Source organism: Bubalus kerabau, chromosome 2 (assembly GCF_029407905.1).
Source record: "Bubalus kerabau isolate K-KA32 ecotype Philippines breed swamp buffalo chromosome 2, PCC_UOA_SB_1v2, whole genome shotgun sequence".
Classification (NCBI taxonomy): domain Eukaryota; kingdom Metazoa; phylum Chordata; class Mammalia; order Artiodactyla; family Bovidae; genus Bubalus; species Bubalus kerabau.
Window position 1 is genome coordinate 116,307,132 of NC_073625.1, and position 20,485 is coordinate 116,327,616.

Here is a 20,485-nt window from a genome sequence, read left to right on the forward strand (position 1 = left end):
AGCCATAGGACTGCATCTGGAACATGTATTATACTTACCGCAATGCTTCTGCATAAAAAAGATACTCCTTTAACTGATCTGCATAATGTTCTTCATCTTCCAAAATATCATCAATAGAAGATGCATACCTGTTTAAAAAATTACGTATATAGTAACTTTTATCAAGACACAAAATATTAATATTCTAAAGAAGGGCTATTCAAAGCGTGGTCCACTGACCACTTGCTACCCATGAATGACTGACCAAATACAGAAAATGAGAATAAGTTTGTGTCTGTTAATCCCACATTCCTAATTTATCCCTCCCCCAAAGAGCAATCCTTAATTACCATGACAATTCTACTGAATTTTACCAAAATGTGTTTAGCAAGGTCTTGGATATAAAAAAACAAACAAAAAAATGGTCCTTCTTAAGGTAGCTTAATAAGCACTGTAGTATCTTTTGTTAAATATAGCACAGTGCCCTAGTATAGCATAGGGCACTATATTTAATATCTTGTAATAACCTATAATGGAAAATTTGAAAGAAATAAATATATAACTGAATCACTTTGCTATATACCTGAAACTAACATAGTATTGCAAATCAACTATACAAAGTATAAAAATATACTTTATGCCTCCAAGCCTGCTTCATGTAGTTAAGTAAACAAGTTTACTGAATTAAAAAATAAACAAAAAATCTAAGTTAATGCTCACTGAAAAGCGATGTGCTTATAGTATTTATGAAAGTAGGCAAAATATGTATTCTGTAAATATAAATTTACATTTGTGAGAGTGTGGACTTTGTCCTATGTGACTGAAAAATGGCTTGAGAATCATTGTTAAGAGTAGGAAAAACTCTATAGTTCATAAACCTACGATTCTGGAAAAGTTAATGTTAAGAAAACAAAAAAGGTAAGTGGCTGGTGGGTTGAAGACTGGAAACACAGTGTGGAGAAAGGGGTAAGTGGTAAAGATGTTTTAGGTATTAGTACTAAAATTAATTTTATTTAACATTTACATAAACCAAGTGAAGGGATAATCCCAAATTCCTGCAAATACTGAGACTGTCCTGTCAACAGAATGCATGAAGACAACAAAATAGTTGAAAAGCAGCTGGTCAGTTTAAATAATCCAAAGAAAAATGATATTTAAATAAAGTAAATATTTTTGTCTTTTTATTGGTCAGTTGTAGGAGCTCTTTATATATTTTGGTTGGAAATGTTTACTCCCGGTCTGTGGCTTGCCTCTTCACCATCTTAATAGGGTGTGTTTTTTCGTGTGTGGTAAAACATAACGTAAAATTCACCTTTTTAACAATTTATTGGTGTATACTGTTCAGTGGCTTCGAGTACTTTCATGGTGTTGTGCAACCATTATCACCAACCATCTCCAGAACTTATCTTCCCCAACTGACTCAGTACTCCTACATTCCTTCCACTTACAAAGGAAATCTTTTGATAAGCTGAATTTTTAATTTTTTTTTGTTTTTTGGCACAGCATGTTAGGTAGTAGTTCCCTACCCAGGGCTCAAACCAGTGCTCCCTGCACTGGAAGCATGGCGTCTTTACTGCTGGACCACCAGGGAGATCCCAAAATTTCTAATTTTGAAGAACAATTTACCATTTTTAAAAGATTTTTTTTCCTTTCATGTCCTTTAAAAAAAATCTTTTGCTTACTCGAAGGCTGCTAAAATATTCTATTTCCTACTAAAAGCTATAGTTTAAGGTTTTATATTGATGTATGTCATCCAAACTGAATTAGCTTTTATGTACGATGTGAGATATGGCTCAAGGTTCCTTATTTTTAATGATTCACTTTTTTAAAAAATTACTTATTTTCCACAGAAAAAATACAATTTATACAGAAAAAATCCTGTTAACTGCAAATAAAGACAGTTTCCATCTTCCTTTCTATGCTGGGTCTTTGTTGCTGCATGGGCTTCTCTCTAGTTGCAGAGAGCAGGGGCTACTCTCTAGCGGCAGTGCATGGGCTTCCCGTTGCAGTGGCCTCTCTTGTTGCAGAGCATATGCTGGGCTCTAGGGAATGCACACTTTGGGAGCTGCAGTACGTCAGCTAAGAAGTTGTCGCTCCTGGGCTCTAGAGCACAGGCTCAATAGTTGTGGCACAGGGGCTTAGCTGCCATGTGGCATGTGGGCTCTTCCGGGAGCAGGGATTGAACCTGTGGCTCCTACACTGTCAGGAGGATTCTCTACTACTGAGCCAAAAGGGAAGACCTCAAGGTTCAGGAGTTTTTTTCCCATGAAGATATCCAGTTACTCTAGAGCCATTTCTTGAAATGAGCTATGTAAATGTGCATCTATTTCTGAATTCTATCCTATTCCACGGATCTATTTATCTCAATATCTCCTGATAACTGTAGCTCTATAGTAAGTCTTGAAATCAGGTAATATGTTCAACTTTGTCCTTTTTTTCAAGATTGTTCTGACTACTTCATGTTCTTTGAATTTCTATATACATTTTTGAATCAGCTTATCAATTTCTATTAAAAATCTCTGGAGGTTTGATTGGGACTGTCATTTAGGAAGAATGCTCATATTAACACTACTGAGTCTTCCAATCTATGAACATGGTTTAATCTCACCTTTTATTTAGGTACTTAGTTTCTCTTAGCAATGTTTATATATAAAGTTTTCAGTGTAGAGGTCTTTCACACTATTATAAACAGCATTTTTAAGCTTTTATTTTCTAATTTTACTAGTATGAAAAAATGGTTTTTTTATATATTCATTATGTATCATGCATTCTCATTAAACTCAGTTGTTAGTTCTATAGTATTTTTGGCTGATTCTTTATTTTCTAGAGAAAAATCCTGTTAACTGCCAATAAAGACAGGACAGTTTTCCTTCTTCCTTTCTAAGACATGTGCCATTTATTTGATCTTGCCTTACTGCGCTGACCAGGACCTCTACTACCACTTCTACCAGTAGTGGTGGAGCAAACAGTCCTGCCTTATTCCTGATTTTAGGAGAAAACATTAATATTTCACTATTAAGTACAGTATTAGGTGTATGTTTTACATTGAGGAAATTCTTTACATTCCTAGTTTGATGAAAATTTTTACTGTGAATAGATGGTAAAATGCTTTCGATATACACTGAAATGAACATCTGGATTTTCTTCTCTGTTCTGGTAATATGTGAACTGAACTGAAAGATTTTTGAATGTTAATCTTGCATTCCTGAGATTAACTTCTTTAAGTCAAATTGGTATACAGAGAGCACAATACAAATGCCAGCAAACTTTTTAAAAACAGAAGAATCACTAACACTTTCACACTAAATGTCACCTCCAGTTCTACCTTAAATTCTCTGGGTACTTACACATCCATATGATGACCAGCACTCTGCAGTCCATCACCCATTTCTTTTTCTATGGCACTCCACTCACTATGAAGAAAGAGATAAAACCAAAACCATCATGAATTAGATATGAAATATTATTAAACAGAATCTTTTACATTTTTTTCCTAGTTAGCTTTTCAACAGTATGATATCTATTTTATTTTTTTCTTGATGATTTATTTTCTGTGACTCAAATATGCTCCTTTCCCCTGAAGTTTAACAACTAAATGCAAGTGAAGGCTTTAAAAATGCTAATTCAAAAGTTCATATCTGCTGTTAAGTACAAAGTTAGTATCATACAGAACAGTTTCTTCTTATAGATAGCTTTCTCAGCTACAGAGCCTATTTAAATCAACCGTGGAGCTTTCAGAAACTATGAATGCTTGTCCTGCTCTTGAATGACTTAATCAGAATTTCTAGGATAGAGCTGAGGCACGTATATTTTTAAACTCTACATGAATGACTGTGATAACCACACATGATTACATATCACTATCTTAATAGGTAACAGAAATAGACAATTGTACAGAAATATTGGGTGTACCGTAAAACTTCAGTAACTTGCACTAAAGTTGCACAACAAAGTCTACTGGAACTACAGATCATTTTGTTACCATTTCAGGGAAATTCCTGAAATAAAAATTCCTTTTTATGGAAGACATATACATTATAATAAAGGGGGGAATAGATCTATAATCTTAAATACTAAGAGATGACATAATTTGATATATTTTCTTCCAGTTATTTTTACTTATTTTAATATGGCAGAGATCATGTAGTATATGCACCTTTGTACCATGTTTTTTCTTGTTAACAGTATTTCCCCACATTATTAAAATAATTTGTTCTCAGCATTGTTTCAGTGGCAACTCTTAATTTTTTTAACCATTTTCTGAACCATTCAAGATTGTTTCCAATTTTTCTGCTATGTAAAGAATGTATAATAAACACCTTCAACTGCAAAATATCATAAAAAGAAAAATTAAAATACTATGATTCTGTTAATCTGTGGTCTTTATAAACTGTTCTTGAAATATCAAGATTATATGCTTATAATACTAGAAGGGAAAACCCTCACATGGTTTTTAAAATTGTCAAGGAAGGAAAACAAACATAAATAAACATATCTCCTTCTGATAATTTTTACTCATGTGTATTCTCAAAATAGTAATAGCAACAGTTAATCTTTTTTTAGTGCTGGCTGTTTACAAAATGATTCTTTTTTTTTTCGGCTGTGCTACGTCTGAACACTAATATTCAAATAAATTTCAGATGAATCAAAAATTTCCAGAACCACAAAAATATAGAAGAAATGAAAAATATATGCTTTATTATTAAAAAACTAATCACTTGCATGTCAACTGAATTTAATAGATTGAATATTTTTGTATATTCAAAGCCACATAAGCAAAGTCAAGAGACATATAACAAAGTGGGGGAAAAGTTGCAATCCATTTCACAAACGTCTAATGTTCCTAAAAGATAAAACAACTCCTGCAAATCAATTAAGAAACCAGACTACCAGCCCAGTAGGAAAAAACGGCCAAAGATACATACAGTTTATAAAATTAAAAAAATAAAATAGAGGCTATTAATCATCAGGAAAAAAGTTTAACTTCATCCATAATTAGAGTAATACAAATTATAACTACAGTGAGAAGGCATTTTTCACCATCAGGCTGATAAAGACGAAAGTTCACTAAAAATTGTTTGGGTGAGGGTCTGGGGAAATAGATATTAACATTTTGATGATGGGAGTTGAATATCTTCCATACAGGGAAATCTGGCAATATCTACCAACTCAATTATCCTTAGATGCAGTAACAACATTTGTAGAATTTTATGGACTTTCCTGGTGGCTCAGACGGTTAAGTGTCTCTCTACAATGTGGGAGACCCGGGTTCAATCCCTGGGTAGGGAAGTTCCCTGGAGAAGGAAATGGCAATCCACTCCAGTACTATTGCCTGGAAAATCCCATGGACAGAGGAGCCTGGTAGGCTACAGTCCATGGGGTCACAAAGAGTCAGACACGACTGAGCGATCTTCACCATTCACCATATCCTACATATATACTCAATCATGTGTGAAATGACATGAACATGAACATTAATTAAAGCATTGAATGCAACAGCAGATTAGAAATAATTATCAAGAAACTGGTTAAATAAATTATGATGCTTCAGCTCAATAAAGCCCAATACAGTTATTTGCTGATAACAATATATTTAGGATAGCAGTTTTTAAGTTAAAAAAAGCAAAATAAAAGAAGTGAACATTTACATGTTTAAAAAAGGTGGGGGAGGGAGTGAGTAGAATGCATTTGTTTGTGTGTTAATATACATTGACGGGCTTCCCTGGTGGTTCAGAGGTTGAAGTGTCTGCCTCCAATGCGGGAGACTCAGATTCAATCCCTGGGTTGGGAAGATCCCCTGGAGAAGGCAATGGCACCCCACTCCAGTACTCTTGCCTGGAGAATCCCATGGATGGAGGAGCCTGGTAGGCTACAGTCCGCAGGGTCGCAAAGAGTCTGACACACTGAGCGACCTCACTTTCACCTTATACACTGACAGTGCTACAAAACATTTTACTGGAAGGATACACAAGTAACTCAGAAACTGCTAGTAGTTGCCTCAGAGGAGGAGACCTGGGTGGTTGGCAGGCAGGAGGAGCAAAGAGACTTCACTATACAAGCTTTTGTTCCTATTGAATTTTGTATTATATGAATATCTTATCTATTCAAATATGTTAAATGAATTATTTTTGACTACTTCAATCAAAAGGACAGAACATTAGCAAGGACAGTCTTCTTACAAGGAGATATGGATAATAACTACTAAAATTTCACAACTAAAATAATCAACAAACAAAAATTCACAAAAGAAAAGGCTCAAAAATTACCAATATATGCAAGTTACATACACAAGTAAATATTCTAATTTACACTAATATTACTCCAAGACTGAAAAACCAATCTTGTGAAAGCCTTAGAAATTATAAAATAAAACAAAGGAAGAAAAAAAAGAAAACCACCAATTCAATATGACAGTGACTTAAAAGGAATCTCCTTGGGCATTCTGCCAAGAAAATGAAAGACACTGCTCACTGCTTAAGAGGAGTTTATCTTTTATCTGCTCAATATATTCGACTCCTTTACTATTTTTTTATTTAAAAAAAGGCTTTACAATAAAAAGTCTGAAGACTTAAAACTCCAGTCCAGTGGCTAAGACTCCGCCACTACAGAGGGCATAGGTTCGATCCCTGGTCAGGGAATTAAGAGCTTGCAGGAAAAGTCTGAAAACTACTACTATTGGACAGGATTTAAAAAATAAGCTTTTGGGACTTCCCTGGTGGTCCAGTGGTTAAGAATCTGCCTTTCAACGTACAGAACGTGGGTGGGATCCCTGGTCAGGGAACTAAGACCCCACATGCTGCAGGGCAACTAAGCCTGTGCGCCACAACTAGAAAGCACATACCTCACAATGAAGACCAGCCCAGCACAGAAAATAAATAAATAACAATTAAAAATTATCTTTTGTTTTGCAGACTCATATATATTCATGAATTACAGTTCTTACGCAAAAAGCTGATTAGAGCTAGTTGTTGTTTATTATAAAAGTTTGTATAATGCCTACCTGAAAACTCGCCCATAATTCCCATGTACTTTATATACACCATATAGTCGATCTGCTACTCTCTGGAACAAATATTCAAAAAAAAATTGCTATTAGTTATAAACAGTTCACTGTTTATAAGTTAAAAACAGATTACTAAAAATACATTTTATCTTCATTAAAAAATACATATGTTTACTTATTACAACTTGAAAAATACGCCAAAAAAAAAAAAAAAAAAAAAGAGCTTAAATCTCCCAAAGTCTCATCATGGGGGGAAAAAACTAATGTTGTCATCATATTAATGTAATTTTTTCATATATATATATATATGTTTTAATTAACATTTTAAAATTTCCTATACCAAGAGTGCTAATATTTTTATCAAGCAGGTTAATATTATTTTTAATAGACACCAGTTAAAAAAATAGATGCATAAAATTTCACCTAGTGGTATATAAATTATATACGCATTCCTTGTCAGGTACTCAGTTATCCCTAATTTTTTCAGTATTAAATAAGCATTCTCTGAGAGTACAGCTTTTTCCAAATTTCAGATTACTTCCTTAAGATAAAAGTCCCCAAAGAGGGATCTACCAGGGAAGAGAATATAAACATTTTCAATTGTATTATTGATAGTTTTATACATAAACGCTGCACACATGCAATATACTTCCTGCGCTACTTTATCAAATTAATGCCTTCTAACCATTTAATAACAGTAGAATTATAGTTTAGCTCACTGAGATTAAAACACATACCACCCCATCATTCACACACATCTTGCAAAAGACAAAAAACACTGTATGTGGTAATCTCCTTTCTCCAAAGTGTTATGGACATGAAATAGAAGACCAGAAGTCAATGTCACATAAAACTCTTTAAAAAAAAATTTCTAGTATTCAATTTCTCAATGAAAATCCTGAAGATGAACTGCCCCTCTAATTTCTTACTCAGTTCAGTTCAGTCGCTCAGGCCATGTTCGACTCTTTGCGACCCATGAACCGCAGTACGCCAGGCCTCCCTGTCCATCATCAACTCCCGGAGTTTACCCAAATTCATGTCCATTGAGTCGGTGATGCCATCCAACCATCTCATCCTCTGTCGTCCCCTTCTCCTCCTGCCCTCAATCTTTCCCAGCATCAGGGTCTTTTCAAATGAGTCAGCTCTTCGTATCAGGTGGCCAAATTCCTTACTCAAATATGAGTAATTTGAGGAAACAGGCATTAGCCATACAATAAATCTTAACCCGTTCAACACTTCAGCTTAAAAGTCAGTAAACCATATTGTAAAACTTGGAACTGGTATAAGAGGATCAGGAAGTGCTTTCCATCTCTCCTTGACCTGCTATGAAGAAACACATGCCTGCTAGATGAGGGGGAGCACACTACCAGTCTGCAGCTGGTTTCTGTGAAGGCTTACTAGAACAGTCATACTCACTCACGCTAGCACTACACACGGCTGTTTTCATAGCAGAGTTGAACAGCTTCAACAAGGGCCATACGACCTGGGCAGGTGAAAATAATTACTATCTGGCCTTCAGAAAAAGTTTGCCAACTCCTGTACTAGACTCCACTTCCAGTACAAAGTTCAGTCTTTATTATGCTTCAAACTTTTCACGGTTGTCCGCAGACCTCGAAACTAATTACTCTGGGACATTATTTCCCAATTATTTTTTGAGAGTCCTACAGAGTGTTGACTGGTTGTTTAAATGAGTTCCATTGTTAAATAAATTTTGGAAGCAATGAGATTTAAAAGTTTACAGGTTGTTGTATTTTTTTTCTGCCTGACTTTTTAGAACTTTAACACTATATATGAATAAGGACTACTGAGAGAGGGTGATTTGCAGTAGGGACCATATTATAGGACTGGCATTCTAAAGATTACAAAATGGAAAATGCCATTCTAGACTACTAACTTTTCTAGATTCTTATACTTTTAAAAATCAAACCTCCTCCTGAAAGCTGAGCATTTCATCATCTACCTAAGATACTAAGCATGGAAGAGAGGGAAAGAGTTTGTTAACCACATAAGTATAAATCTAGAGCAACTTAAATACAAAATACATATCCAAAATAAACGTCAAAGAAAAAGCTTTGAATTCCAGGTGTTTAAAAGTTTTGCTTTTTTTTTTTTCTTTAAATTTTATCACTCCATGCAGCTGATACAAAAAGAGCTTCAATCATAATAATTAGAGCTCTGGAAAATACTCTAGTCCACAGAGCATGACAAAAAGAGGCAAGAGTTCTCATACGCCAGAAAGATGAGCTACTACACAAGGAACCACTCTACTAGAGAATGAGGCAACACAGAGCCACTCAGCAGTTGTTACTGAACCAGCAGTAATGTTTCTGGTATCAACTACTCATGGAAGTAAATTGTTCTAGCCAAGTAAAACACAAGATGACTAGTACCCAGATCATCAGACAGTGAGAAAAAAGATGAAGCAAAGAAAAACTATAGACCAAAAATGAGCATTTCTACAGAAAAGTAAAGATAAAAATGGCTAAGAAATAAATCATGAATTATTAAAACCCATGGCTCAGTGGTAAAGAATCCACCTGCCAATGCAGGAGACGCAGGAGATGGATGTGGGTTCAATCCCTGGGTCAGGAAGATCCCCCTGGGAAGGAAATGGCAACCCATTCCAGTATTCTTGCCTGGGAAATTCCATGGACAGAGAAGCCTGGTAGGCTACAGTCCATGGCGTCACAAAAGAATCAGATGCAACACAGGGACTAAACAGCAACAAAACCAGATTAATTTAATGGTCACTGGTAATCAAGAATTGTGGTGCCAGGGAAAAGGGGCTAGACCCAATGATTTAGTCTAGACTGCCACTCAATTTCAATTCTGTTGACAAGTCTTTCTTTTTGAAAACTGATCATCTTAACAACTGACAACAAAGGACTGACACCTAGCAAATAAAATGACAACAGAAGAAACTTGACAGACTCATCGTATCATCCTCTCCAGCTCTGAAATCATTTGGAACTATGCTAAGAATGCCTTCCCTATCCATGCTGAAGTAGTAGCGGATAAAATGTTAAAAAGGACCTAAAGTTTTATGACAGTCTATTAAATGATCTTATTTTTAAAATCTGGACACATAGTTTCTCTTCTGAATTATCTCCTAAGGAGGCAACAATCATGAGATTTAAGACTCATGACAGTACTGCTAAAATCTTTCCCAAAGGAGTTGTATGTAAGACTTTACATTGCCATTACCGAATATTTCACAAACACTAGATATGTTATCTCTACAAATGACTACAAATTAAATGTTAAATAGTAGCTCAATAATTTCAATTTACATAGTTAGCGTATTAGCAAGGTCAAGCAATCCTCCTTCCCTTCTAAATTTGATTTCCCCTAGAAAGGCAGCAAATATGATTGTAGAAAATAAGGGATTTGCTTCCTAATCTATAAATTGGGGACAGTCACAGCATCGACATTCAAAGGGCCACTGTCAGAATTAGGTAAAAATAACACACCATAGTTGGCTTATATACAACAGTAACAACAGTAAATATAATAAATATTAGATCAGTTCAGTTTAGTTCAGTCCTCAGTCATGACTGACTCTTTGTAACCCCATGGAGTACAGCACGCCAGGACTCCCTATCCATCACCAACTCCTGGAGCTTGCTTAAATTCATGTCCATTGAGTCGTTGATGCCATCCAACCATCTTCATCCTCTGTCGTCCCCTTCTCCTCCTGCCTTCAATCTTTCCCAGCATCAGGGCCTTTTCCAATTAGTCAGTTCTTCGCATCAGGTGGCCAAAGTACTGGAGTTTCAGCTTCAGCATCAGTCCTTCCAATGAATATTCAGGACTGATTTCCTTTAGGATGGACTGGTTTGATTTCCTTGCAACCCAAAGGACTCTCAAGAGTCTTCTCCAACACCACGGTTCAAAATATTAGATATTAGTACTTTTTCCTTTTGTTTTAGTTTATGAAACATGGATTATCTCATCCGAATATCACAACTCTATGAATAACACACTCATTCATATAACAAATATTTATGCAGTACCTACTGTGTACCAGGCAGATACTCTCCAAGAAAACAAACTCTGAAAGGTCTCTGGATTGGCCTGAAGAACTTAGTAAACAGCAGAGAAAGTGCTAACTCCAGCTCCTCTCAATCTAAGACTACCCACCCTTTCTGGTTCTGTTTTAATACCTTAAATATTAACTCTTTAACCTGTAAGTCATTTATTTTTTGCCTTTTCTATCAAGACTTTCAAAAGAATTTTCCTCAACAGAAAAGATAGCCAAATAATTGTATTTTCTTTTTATCTGTTAACAAGTCATCATGTCTCCAACAGTGTCTAAGCCTTCTCTTGACACTGAATGTTACAAAAAGGCCCTCCCTGTGGTGATCTCTGTTGTTTTCAGGATTCTATCAGTGTTGGGTTCTAACCTTCCAGTTTTAACTTTTATGTTACTGTAAATGACTAAAAAGCCTTTTTCCTAATTTTAGTATAAATCAAGATTTTAGCTATTCCATATTTTTCACTGGCATTTATCTTATTTATCAAGTGCTGTCTTTGAAGAGCTCAAGCAATCTTTCATGTCAATTAAGTTTCTGAAGCCTGTTTTCATAAAGTCTAGGGTAAATATCTATACCCAGAATTCTCTTACTTGTGTATTACAAGCTCTTTGCTGACAAGGTCATTTTCTTTAAAAGTTCTTGTCATATATACATTACTAACCAGTTCCCCTTGGTTGGTTATAATTAAGTTCAAGAAGCAATTTATCTTACTGCTTTTCAAGATTTTTTAAAACATAAAACTGTCAGCACATACATTTATTTATTCATCCATTCAATGAATACATAGTGGGTGCTATTTGAGTCCAGCATTATTCTCAGGATTCAGCAGTGAGAAAATAAAGCTCCTGCTCTTACGAGCTCACGTATCTACTAGTAGAGGAGATAATTAACAAGTTCAGAATCACAGAAAATGACAGAAACCATAGAAACCTGCACCACATTTTATATAGGATGCTCAAGAAAGATAATTTCTCTCAAGAGGTATTTGAACCAATAACTGAATAACAAAAGAATAAGCCAAGTGAGGATCCTGGGGTAGGGCATGAGGGAAGAATGGTACAGGTCCAGGAAACAGCAAATAAAAGACCAGAAACAAGCTTGGCATGGTTAAAAATAGTTAGAAGAACAACAGGGCTAAAATGAAGCACTGCTCTTATTTAGTCACTAAGTCATGTTCTTTTGCAACCCGCCAGGCTGTAGCCCGCCAGGCTCCTCTGTCCATGGGATTTCCCAGGCAAGAATACTGGAGTAGGTTGCCATTTCCTTCTCCAGGGTATCTTCCAAACCCAGGGATCAAACCCAAGTCACCTGCGCCTCTTCTGCACTGGCAGGCAGTTTCTTTACCACTGAGCCACGAGGGAAGCCCTCAAAATGAAATTTACAAAGTATTGAAACAGCTGTGTGTGAGACTCAAAACTTTCTGTAACATCACTATTACATTTTACCATGATCTCTAAAGATTATTAAGTATTAATCACATTCAAAAATACACTTTCAGCAGAAAGCCAAATATGATCACTGGACACTTGCTTTATGAGGGCAATCACCCATACCTTCTTGCAGGCTAGATGATCTGCAGCACAGCTTCACAACAGTGACAGTTATTTCCTCCCTCCTTTAGATATCATTCAAACTTATTCCCTACATTTTACAGATTCTCTGGGTTTTAATTGTTACACTTTGTTCAATTCACCACTCATCTCTGCTATTTCCGATAAATCTGACTCTGGCTGGTTTTTCTGCCTTTTCCCTTCGTTTCTTCTGGATGTGAATGACTGCTTGAGAACCTCTCAATACCTGGAGCTGGTATGTGACTGCTTAACAGTGTGCCTCTGCCTAGCCAAGACACCCAGCGCCGTCCAGCTTCCTGTGGCATGACACCTTCCACAGTGTGCCCCCTTCCCTTTGGTGGAAGGTCTTTAAGAGGAACAGCTTTCATAATCAGCCAGACCTCTAATTTAAGTAAATTCTCCAGGTTTTTTGACATAGAAGACAAAAATAGTATGAAGGGTTCTTCCAGTCTTCTGGGGTGTCTCTGACCCCACCTTCACTTTCCATTAAGAATTGTTGCCTTATTTGTTTAGGTAACTTCAAAGTAACTAGAGGCCTAGAAATTTTATCTCATCAATTCACAAGTCCTTTTCAATACCCCATTCTTGACTCTATCCTAATAATTCTCATAGGTACCTTTTTCTTTTCCTACAAAGTATCTTACAATTTATATAAAGAGTCCTATAGTACTCTGGACGGTTACACAGATTGGGCCAATATGAGGATACTTCAAAAGGAGTGTTCCCTTACTTTATTTTTTTATACTTTTAATGAAAATCTTCATACAAACATACAAAAAGTAGAGGATAGTAGGATATACTCCCATTTCCCAACACTTACCTTCAACAATTATCATATGGCCAATTAAATTGCATCTAAAATTGACCCTACTCTCTACCCTTTACCAGCAGACTCTTTCAATAAAACAAATCCCAGATAATATATTTCATTTCAAGATGATTCCAATGAGTGTAAGATATGATCATAGACCTGGTAACTCAGTGTCTTTCAAAGCCTTTAAGACCAGTTCTAAGGTTTTCTCTAGGTTACCCCAAAGGACATTTTTCAGGTACTACATTAATCTACCCAAAAATATATTTCTCCATGTCTATTACAGCCAAACTCTACAGGTAAGTACAATCATTATTGGTACATTACTAGTTCCTCATGTCATAGCAGACCATTACCCTACATAAGTTTATTTAGTATAATTTAAGAGCACAGATGCAGAATGGCTTAATATTAACTATTCACCAACCTTAAAAAAAAACCTTGAAAGAATAAAAGAATATTTAGATCAAAGTCACACAATTATATTCCAATGCTGAAATGATAGGCACTTTGATAAATGTCAAAACAACTATATACTAAGAAAAAAAAAACAAGAAACCATATAGAGACTACAGAGAAAACAATAGGTTAAAATTCTTTAAGTTATTTATGCCAGAAAAAATTTCACAATTTTTAAAAAATGCAATTTAGGTGACTAACACACCAAATTTGAATATAAAAATCAGTTATTCATCATAAACACCTTCCATTACTTAAAAACATAATGATTAAATGAGAAGCACTTCCATAAAAACACCTGTCAAAAAGCTTCTGGTGACCACTTACAGCTCTGACTCGAAGGAGATGTGAGATGACAGACTGGAGTTCATCACTATAGTGTTTTAGTTCAATAAATCTCCTGAAATAGGAAACAAAACATCATTTTTTTCATGAACAGCAGTCAAAAACTGAAAGACAAAACAGCAGTTCCTGAGAATAATGAAACTGATTCTATTTAACCATATGCTAGCCTTAAACATTTACACACTGATACAAACTCAAAAAGTTCTACAATTAAATAACCACATTTTCTTTAGATATTTTTAAAGCTGAGAAAAGATGTCATACTTTATAATTCACACTGTGGAACTGAGATAGAGATAAAATTTGTTGGTATGAGAAACTACTTGGGAAAAAAAGAAAACAGGAGAAAATTTATGGCGCTAAAAAAATCTTTTGGTACAAACATAAACTCATGATCTCTAACCCTAATCTTCACGCTGCTCAGTAATCTTTGCTTCTATAATCTAATATCTGCCATTCTCCATAATGACCTGAAACTTCAGATACCACTGCTCTTCCAGCAATGTAACAGCTTACTTCACCCTCCTCAAAAACTTATTTCCTTGACATCACTGTTAATTTCTAATGATTTTCCTTTTACTCTCTGGTCACTCCTAAAGTCTCCTTTGCAGGACTGACTTCCTTCACCCATCTCTTATACTGCCAACTTTAGTGTTCAAAGGACTCCTAAAACATTTGCCAGAAACACAACTGAGGGCCTCTCAGTAAAAGAGGGCATGAGTAATCACCATAACTGTACACAGAGGCCCTAGTGGGACTCAGGAATCTGAATTTATAACAAACTCACTCACAGGATTCAGATGCTGGTAATCCTCAGATTATACTTTGGAAAACACCCTTCAAGCACTGGTTTCTTTAGAGTTCAGCCCTAGGTCCTTGCCCATATTACAACCAATTATTTGGTCTACATACTGTATGTGTGTACATATGTGCCAAGTCATTTCAGTCGTGTCTGACTCTTTGCAACTCTATGGACTGTAGCCCACCAGGCTCCTCTGTCCATGGGATTCTCCAGGCAAGAATACTGGAGTGAGTTGCCATGCCCTCCTCCAGGGGATCTTCCTGACCCAGGGATCAAACCTGGGTCTCCTGCATTGATAGGCGGGTTCTTTACCACTAGTGCCACGTGGGAAGCCCGTACTCTATGTGACTTATTCACAAAGCTTCACGATCATGATCTACATGCTGCTTAACTCCAAATATCTATCTCCAGCCCCAAACTCTCTCCTAAATGCTGTATCTATAATGCCAACTGGCTAGCAGATATTAGTGGCTGCTTATATATCCAAAGTTCAACTTATCTTCCCCCATGCCATCAAATCTCCTCTGTACTCCCTAGCAGTTTAAAGAATGAAACCTGGGTGCCACCTGTTTTCCTTCTCCTCTCTTTCATGCCATACATTCTATTAATCACTTGGTCTACCTCCTAAATATCAGCCAAATACTGCCACAAGAAAGTAGAAGACTCAAGGTCCTCCTCCTCACTGCTTTGAACAGTGTAAAGAAAAATAAACATGCATGAAGGAGTATCATTTTGGTATTCCCTCTGAAACTCTTTCTGGTTTTCTAGATTTTAAGAAAGAACAGAAAGAAAGTATTTTAGTGATATAAACTATTTTAATAACAGTATGAATAATAATTAATTTACTGGGCCAGCTAGACCTAGAACAGAGATTCTATATATTAAAAATCTGTTACAACAATGACTGATGTAGATAATTCTCTAATCTAAAACTTAAGGCAAACAAATTCTATTACTAATTATATACTTTAACAAGAACTCAGGAGCAAAAACTGCCCTGGTTATGTTATTGGCTATATCACATTTAAAATTCTATAATATGGATATTAAACAAAATTTAGCAATCTAGAAGAGATGGTAGGTCAGAAAAAGGAAGACAAACATACAATTGACAATACATTTTTTATTACATTAAAAAACACTTAACTAACAGCAACATTAAAATATTAATTTAAACTGTCTCATCTACATGCTCCTCTAATGAACGTACATTCACCAATGTCGTAAACTCTGCTGCTTACATTTTCCAAAGCTTTTTTTGGAAGGTGACATAATTTTAGTTCTTAATCTAGACAACACCTCTTATATATTATGGATGTCATAACCTTTATTAAAACCTCAGTGGAATCTTAAATGCATACTGTAAAGCAAAAGTCTGTCTGAAAATGCTCCGTACGATGATACAACATTCTGGAAAAGGCAAAACTATGGAATCAGTAAAAAGATCAGTGGTTGCTAGGGTTATGGGGAGGAAGAGATAAAAAGGGAGAGCAAAAAGGATTTTTAGCATAGTGAAAATACTTTTCAAGATACTATAATGATACACACATGTCACTGTACATGTGTCAAAACCCATACAATATATAACACCAAGGGTGAACCCTGATGTAAACTATGCACTTTGACAGGCATCATGATGATTCAATGCAAGCTGATCAATCGTAACAAATGTATCACGCTGGAAAGGTATACCAGGGGTGGCTGTATGTATCCAGGAACAGCTGTGCAAGTGTAGGGGCAGAGGGGATATGGGAGTTCTGTATGATGTCTCACTTAGTTTTTCTGGGAACCTCAAACTACTCTACGAAACAAAGTCTATTAAAAAAGTGAAAACCTCAATGGTTACCATCACAATTTCCTAATTACCAAACTTTAAAATATTAGTATTTACATCTTATATTCAAAAGTTATATTAAAAAGTAGAGGCATTATGTTAATGTGTTATGGTTTATGAAAATCAGCATAACAGGCTATCAGACTACGCAAACTTGGCCTCTGTCTGCTAAGAATGTACACATATGTAGAAGTTAAGGCTTGAAGGCCTGACTAGAGAAATTCTAACAGACCTCGTAAACTTGGTCGCCAAGTATGGAAAAACCCCATCCACCTAAGCACATTTCTAACTGGAAAGTACAATCGAACTAAGCTTCAGGCAAAGGTCAGTATGATGAAGAGCCTGAATTATCTGCAAATTCCGAGAATGAGCAAAACCAAATCTTATATACCTAGGTTCCACCCTCCGGAAAGTTATTTCTGAATACACAGTTTCCTTTAATATAGAAATGCTCTCACAAACTCCAAACTAACATTAATGAAGTCAGGTAATTGTCATATAGATATAGCTCCATGAAATTATTATATTAGTATGCATTTATTTATCAAGTTTTCTTGGCATTCAAAGTAGATAGTTTATTATTAAAATAGATAATATATTACCTTGAGTTTTGCACATATCTGACAAGCAAAGTCTAATAAGAAAACCTATTTTATATGAAATTAAAATTACTTTCCTCATTTTTCTGATACCTTCAATAACACTTAAGAAATCCTTCCAGGAAAAAGCAGTGGTTTAATTTTCTAAAACGTCAGTTACTTACAACCTTAATCCCAATAAAATCATCAAATTTCAAAATCAGTTTTAGACTGTAAAAGGATTTCACTAATGTGAATTACTATTTAAAATATTTAGCAAATAAAGTGCATACATTCAGAAATGAAAAATTAAATAGATTGATAGGCACCATTCAAAACAATATTGTAACTGTTATTAAAACAAAACCTTACTTGTCTGGGTTTTTCACTCTGAATGTTGCATTAAGCGCTTTTAACCTGGAGTCTGCCTGGAAAAAATAATTTATTCACTTAATACAATTATATTTCAGGGTATAAATCCAAACAGTTTTATTTTCCCTTTAGAATTAAGCTATTCAAGTATACTTTTCTTCATATTATTTGTGTCAAACACATTAAACATACCCCCCAAACACCTAGTAGTTATTTTTTAAACACTGCAAAAATAATATTATAAATTAAATTGAATACATGACATTCAATGATTCCAAAGTAAAACAACTGTAAATACCAACAGGCGAGCAAGCATACAGCTCTGCGTTATTATAACTCAGAATAGGCTGTGTCAAAAAGTAGTTTACTTTTTCTCTAAATCAAGAAAAACAATGATCTGTATATATAAACTAAATAAAATTACTGCTTTGAAGCCTGTGCATTACTGAGGGTCATTCTCAGATGGAATCTAAACCAAATGTACATTGGTTTTTCTCATTTTCATGATCAGTATTTTAGGAAAAGAAAGAAATATGGAAATGCATGTACTAAATTAAAACAAGACGCTGCTGCTGCAAAGTCACTTCAGTCATGTCCAACTCTGTGCGACTCCATAGATGGCAGCCCACCAGGCTCCGCCGTCCCTGGGATTCTCCAGGCAAGAACACTGGAGTGGGTTGCCATTGCCTTCTCCAATGCATGAAAGTGAAAAGTGAAAGTGAAGTCGCTCAGTCGTGTCCGACTCTAGCAACCCCATGAACTGCAGCCCACCAGGCTCCTCCATCCACGGGATTTTCCAGGCAAAAGTACTGGAGTGGAGTGTCATTGCCTTTTCCGAAAAACAAGCTAGATGACATCAAATTAATTCCTTTCTAGTTGACAGAAAACATTGCAACACAACTTTTAAACAACCTTTACTTATTTCTAGATATTCTGACACAACTATTTAACTACCTTTAGTTATTTCTGCTGCTGCTTAGCTAAGTGATGTCCAAATCTTTGCAACCCTGTGGACTACAGCCAGCCAGGCTTCCTCTGTCCATGGGATTTCCCAGGCAAGAATACTGGAGTGGGTTGCCATTTCCTTCTCCAGGGGATTTTCCTGATCCAGGGATAGAGCTCACATCTCCTGTGTTGGCAGGCAGATTCTTTACCACTGAGCTACCTGGGAAACCCCTTCACTTCTACCTTATTTCAAAGGAAAGACAGAGGGATCAACACTAGGTAATAATTTCATTGTATAAACTTATACTTAATATATCCAAAGTTATCCTCGTTGTCTATGTCCTCATTTAAAATATATACATAAATGTATTTTTTTCCCCTGACCAAGGCACAAAAAACACAGAGTTCACAAACGGTGTAGCTCAATCAGTTAACAATTTTATAACATGATTTGGTTTTGAAAATACCAATCATCCTGAACATTTTATATCATTCCAACTTACAAATCCTAATTACAAATACTCCCCAAATATTAAAACAAACCAGAACAACTAAGGCTTCCCAGATTACACAGCTTAAAAAAAAAAAACTGCAATAATACACCACTCCACAAATCCAGCATCCTAAAACTTTAGACCAAAAGCAATTCAAAGAGCTTTCAAGAATATCTAAAGCTTAAGTCGTCAGTGAATTCAGGGGATTCTCTTATTTCTAAAATGGGGTATATTTTAGGAATTTCCCTGGCAGTCCAGGGGTTAGGACTCCACACTTTCAATGCGGGGGCACAGGTTGGATCCCTGGTCAAGAAGTGAGGATCCCACATGCTGTGTGGCATGGCCCCCCCAAAAAAGTTTTTAATAAATAAATGGATATTTTACCAATTCTTGACATTTCTTACATCTGAAGGGCCAAGGAGCTAATGCATGTGAAAGTCCTTTCAATTACAGCATATATGAATTTAAGGCATATATTACTCCCTTGTGTTCTTTAAGTGATTTCAAATTACCAATGTGACTTTATAGGCACAAGCAAACGAGATTCTTTAAATAAGGATGAAAGTACATAAACCCATGAGTAAAAAAAGAAAATTTTCATGTGTATCTTTTTCTGAATCTCATACTGAATCCCACCTATTTGTTTTTTACTTTTAATATTACCAATTTACCACTATAGAAGGCATATAAAATGTAAACCATCATCATGCTAACCTTGCTTACCAAACACTGTCAGGTCAGTCCATCATAATACCCCACTCAATCTGCTCATCATTTCACAAGATTCCATAAAAAGAGAAACTGCCTAAAATATCATCAAGTCAGAAACTTCTCCCCAAAGCTAGATCTCTAAGTGAAAATGAAAGTCACTCAGTCATGTCCGACTCTTTGCAACCCCATGGACTATACAGTCCATGGAATTCTCCAGGCCAGAATACTAGAGTGGGTAGCCTTTCCCTTCTCCAGGGGATCCTCCCAACCCAGAGATCGAACCCAGGTCTCCCACATTGCAGGCAGATTCTTTACCAGCTGAGCCACAAGGGAAGCCCTACCCAAATCTGACAGGTTACCCTTTATCCATCTTATCAGATTCCCCACTAAGTATCTAAAGAAGCCCTTACACCACTGTCTCATACCACCCTACTTAGTCTCCTTTACTACAGCACTGTCTGAAATCCCCTGGGCTGTTTGCTTGTTTCCTAGCTGTCCATGAAAATATAAGAGCCACAAGAAAAACACAATGTGAATAGGGCCCCGA

At 35.8% G+C, this 20,485-nt stretch overlaps 1 protein-coding gene across 2 annotated transcripts in view; it reads right to left on the minus strand.

The window, feature by feature from the left end:
* Positions 1-20,485, minus strand: part of SNX4 (sorting nexin 4) — a 55,070-nt gene that overhangs the window by 7,429 nt on the left and 27,156 nt on the right. For both annotated transcript variants that reach the window (XM_055568486.1, XM_055568487.1), the window contains exons 6-10: positions 17,789-17,844; positions 14,185-14,257; positions 6,980-7,041; positions 3,327-3,392; positions 39-128 (exon numbers count right to left, since the gene is read on the minus strand). In XM_055568486.1, the coding sequence (XP_055424461.1) occupies positions 39-128; positions 3,327-3,392; positions 6,980-7,041; positions 14,185-14,257; positions 17,789-17,844 (347 nt within the window). The remainder of the gene's footprint in view (positions 1-38; positions 129-3,326; positions 3,393-6,979; positions 7,042-14,184; positions 14,258-17,788; positions 17,845-20,485) is intronic.